The sequence below is a fragment of the Pholis gunnellus genome (assembly GCF_910591455.1).
Source record: "Pholis gunnellus genome assembly, chromosome: 8".
NCBI classification, from domain to species: Eukaryota; Metazoa; Chordata; class Actinopteri; order Perciformes; family Pholidae; genus Pholis; species Pholis gunnellus.
The window spans coordinates 26,130,689-26,134,653 of record NC_136534.1 but is presented as its reverse complement, the minus strand read 5'-3'; the positions used below and the strand labels follow the sequence as shown (position 1 = coordinate 26,134,653).

The 3,965-nt window shown below is 48.2% G+C and overlaps 1 protein-coding gene across 1 annotated transcript in view; it reads left to right on the top strand.

The window, feature by feature from the left end:
• Positions 1–3,365, top strand: part of bbs9 (Bardet-Biedl syndrome 9) — a gene marked incomplete at both ends in the record, with an annotated part of 138,445 nt that extends 135,080 nt beyond the window's left edge. Inside the window, one exon of the mRNA XM_079165514.1 lies at positions 2,998–3,365. Within this exon, the coding sequence (XP_079021640.1) occupies positions 2,998–3,365 (368 nt within the window). The remainder of the gene's footprint in view (positions 1–2,997) is intronic.
• Positions 3,366–3,965: the final 600 nt, after the last annotated feature.

Below are 3,965 nucleotides of genomic sequence, written 5' to 3'. Positions count from 1 at the left end.
TCCACCAGGGGGCGACTCCTCTGGTTGTATAGAAGTCTATGAGAAAATGACTCTACTTCTCTCTTGATTTATTACCTCAGTAAACATTGTAAACATGAGTTTATGGTCTCAATCTCTAGTTTCAAGTCTTCTTCAATACAGCATGATGTTCATTTAGTAAATGATGGTCCATTTAGAGTCAAACAGACCATAAAGCAGGGGATGCTTTAGGGGCGGAGCTACACAGTGATTGACAGGTCTCTACCAGAGACGTATACGCGTCTCTACGTCCTCCTCAATCCAGATGTGGTCACTTCCTGTTCACTGGTTGCATTAAAACAAGATGGCGACAAGATGGAAAAACGCAGAACCAATGGGTGACGTCACAGCGACTACGTCCACTTCTTATATGCAGTCTGTTAGCCTTTTGTTGTAACTGTTGTTTGTCGTGAATACGTCTCACATAGAACGTGAATATTACGTGGCGTAAAAGCGGCTTCATTTGAATTTTTTCGGGTATAAAGGCATCAACCAATCACGTCGTGTGGAACGGACATATTCAAAATGTCCACTATAGTGTGTCTCAGTGGTCCCAACCAAGACAACAAACTTTATTGCTCCTTTCAGCGCAGACACTACTTCTGTTCTTACCTTTCACAATAAAAGCCCGAGACAAAAAAATTGCATTTCGCTAAAAGGAAACTCAATAAAATCTCTTACAGCAGCTTTAATCTATAGCAGCTGACCTCAGACAGGTAGCTAGATTCAAACCTTACATCTCAATTGCTGCAACTGTCACAAATTTGCAATCGCTGCTGATTTAAATAGTTTTATTGGGAAAATATCCACAGCCGAGTATTTCACACGTTTGGTGTTTATTTGTCACGCCCTCGGTGTGTAACGGCCTTTATGGTTTATTTTACAGAATCAAATAAAACCAACCAATTAAGCACTCGCAATTACACACACACACACACACACACACACACACATGCACCATCAACTGCTATTTACTGGCTCAGCTGCTGAGGGGTGGTGTGTGGGTGTGTGTGTGTGTGTGTGTGTGTGTGTGTGTGTGTGTGTGTGTGGTCAGACAGACAGTGAGCGTCCAGACTGTCGCTACAGGATTAACCCCCCACACACACACACACACACACACACACGCGGTCACTACCAGGATAGGATCTTCACTTTCATACACTCACACACACTTTCTGTTCTGTGTCTTTGCTGCGTAGCTGCAGACTCGCCCTCGGGCCGCGGTTCTTTCATGTCTGACTGTTAAAGTTCTGAGGCTGCACTGAGACAGCGTTGGCATGTCAACGTGTGACTTTAGCACTTTTTACGCAGCAGGTTTTGCGGAGGCCTGCGTGTGTTTCTGTGTTTGCTTGCAGACGGATTTGTTCTCTCGTGCAGATCGTTGTGTTTTGAATGAACGGCTGGTTTTTGAGGTCGTGAAGTCATTCTGAGGTATCTGGTGGAGGTGAGCAGACACATTTAATGAGCCTCACATTTACCTCCACAGTATAAGATGATAATCGTCCTCCGTGTTTGTTTTCACTTTCTCTCATGAGTGGAATCATAATTAGACTGAATCACCAGAAACCCTTTGATATTGTTCTTTAGAAGATTAAACTGAACTTTAACCAAATTCTTTTGAAAACGTGTTGTTTTTAGTCCCAGTAAAGACGTGACGGACTCACAGATACAGACAATAATTCAAAATGTCACACGATCAGCTGTGAGCGACATGTCTGAACTTTTAAAGAATTTTATAATCGGCAGCACTTTTCAGTGAGTTTCAAACTGTCGTCTGCCTGCCACACACACACACACACACACACACACACACACACACACACACACACACACACACACACACACACACACACACACACACACACACACTCGATCTCTCTTAAAGCCCTAGACGATGAGCCGTCTGATTAGAGCTCCTCTCTGGAGTCTGTGAACACACACACACACACACACACACACACACACACACACACACACACACACACACACACACACACACACACACACACACACACACACACACACTTCTACAGAGCAGCAGTCTGTAGTCTCCACCAACATGCAAAGACAGATACGTCCACACACGTAAACACATGCAGACACTTTTAGAGGCCGCTGTTGAGCTACAGTCTCCACACACACACACACACACACACACACACACACACAGGGAGATACCAGGCTGTAGTCTCCAGACTCTCGACCCTCTCTGTTCTCATGGAGATAAGAAGTGTGTCTCATTGTTGGCAGACAACGGTCCCGTTATCTTCTTATCAGAGAGCCAGTCCAATCTGGAGGAGGCGGGGCTGCAGAGTGTGTGTGTGTGTGTGTGTGTGTGTTTGACAGGGATTGGGGGGGGGGGGTACTTTGGTTAAGTGGGGGCCCTTTGTCATGCAACAGGTGCTCTTGTCGCTCAATTTGTCTCGGTGCTAAAGAGCTCTGAGGGGCTGCTGTGTGTTTGCATCAGCTGACTGTTCTAACGGTTCATCTCCGTCCTCGCTCGGCCGACGCGCTGACTCACAGAGTGACGACCCGTCTGAGGTCGTGCTTTGTCACAACAACGCGGGGCTCATTAACACTTCGTCCTCTCGTGTCCTGATCCGTTCCATCAAACCGCTGTTTCACCGTTACAGAGCTGTGAGACAACATCTACCCAAACACGCGTTAACCACGGCAGCTGTCCGTAGAGTGTCTCCGCTAGGTGTGTCTGCAACGACCTGAAGTGTTCAATGGAATCAGTACGACCCACAGTTGACCCCCGTCTAGACTGCAAGTACATCAGACATGTTTTGTCCCTCGCACCTCAGTGTCTTCTCAATCGAAGCGGCCGGCTCTGTGCAGGCGAGCATCTCGGCTCAGACACAGAAAGCGAGTTCATTAAACTGTGACTTGTGCTCCTTTAAACGGTGTTGATGATGTAATCGTTGAAAGAAGATATTCGGTCGTATGTGTGTATTAATGATCTATTCTCTCGTTCAGATAAAGAGAAGAAGGAGGCGTCCGGGGAGTCGTCAGAGGCCAGCGTGAAGGAAGAAGTGGGAGGCGCCGAGGAGCCCGCCAAGGAGGCGAAAAAGGAGAAGAAGGAGCCATCCAAGGAGAAGAAGGAGTCGAAGAAGGATTCGAGCAAAGAGCCCAAGGAGGAGGCGAAGAAGGAGCCCAAGAAGGAGTCGTCGTCGTCCTCCTCCTCCTCCAAGGAGAAGAAGGAGTCGTCAAAGGAGAAGAGGGAGAAGGACAAAGACAAGGAAGGGAAGGAGGCCAGCAAGGAGTCAGGGGACAAGAAAGTGTCCAGGAAGTCGTCTGCAAAAGTGAAAGAGAAGAAGAAGGAGCCGGAGGCCGAGGAGGGCTGACGAGGAGCAGCTCCAATACGATCACATGACACACACACACACACACACACACACACACACACACACACACACACACACACACACACACACACACACGCGACATCGTATCCATATAAATATACACACATGTATTTACAGTGTAAACAAGGTATACACTCCAGATAAACGTACATGTAAATACACTCAAGGTCTCACATGTCGGGAGCAAAAAGCAATTTCCTCTCAGATGCAGATTTACATCGTCTAGTAATCCTCACACACACACACACACACACACACACACACACACACACACACACACACACTCCTGTGTCTCTGGGCTGCTGCCACTAGTTTCAGTGTGTGTGTGTGTGTGTGTGTGTGTGTGTGTGTGTGTGTGTGTGTGTGCGAGCTGGGCAGCTGTGGTGAGGTCTGAGAGCGAGGATGAAGGGTGAGCTCCTCCTCCTCCTCAGACATTTCGCTGACTCTCTCCTTCCTCCTCCTCCTCCTCCTCTTTGTCCTCTTCGTCTAGCCTCAGCAGCAGTTCAACCCGCAGCCCTGCGCCTCCCTAATCCCAGAAGCCAGCCCCCCCCCCCCCCCCCCCCCCCCCCATCGCCCACA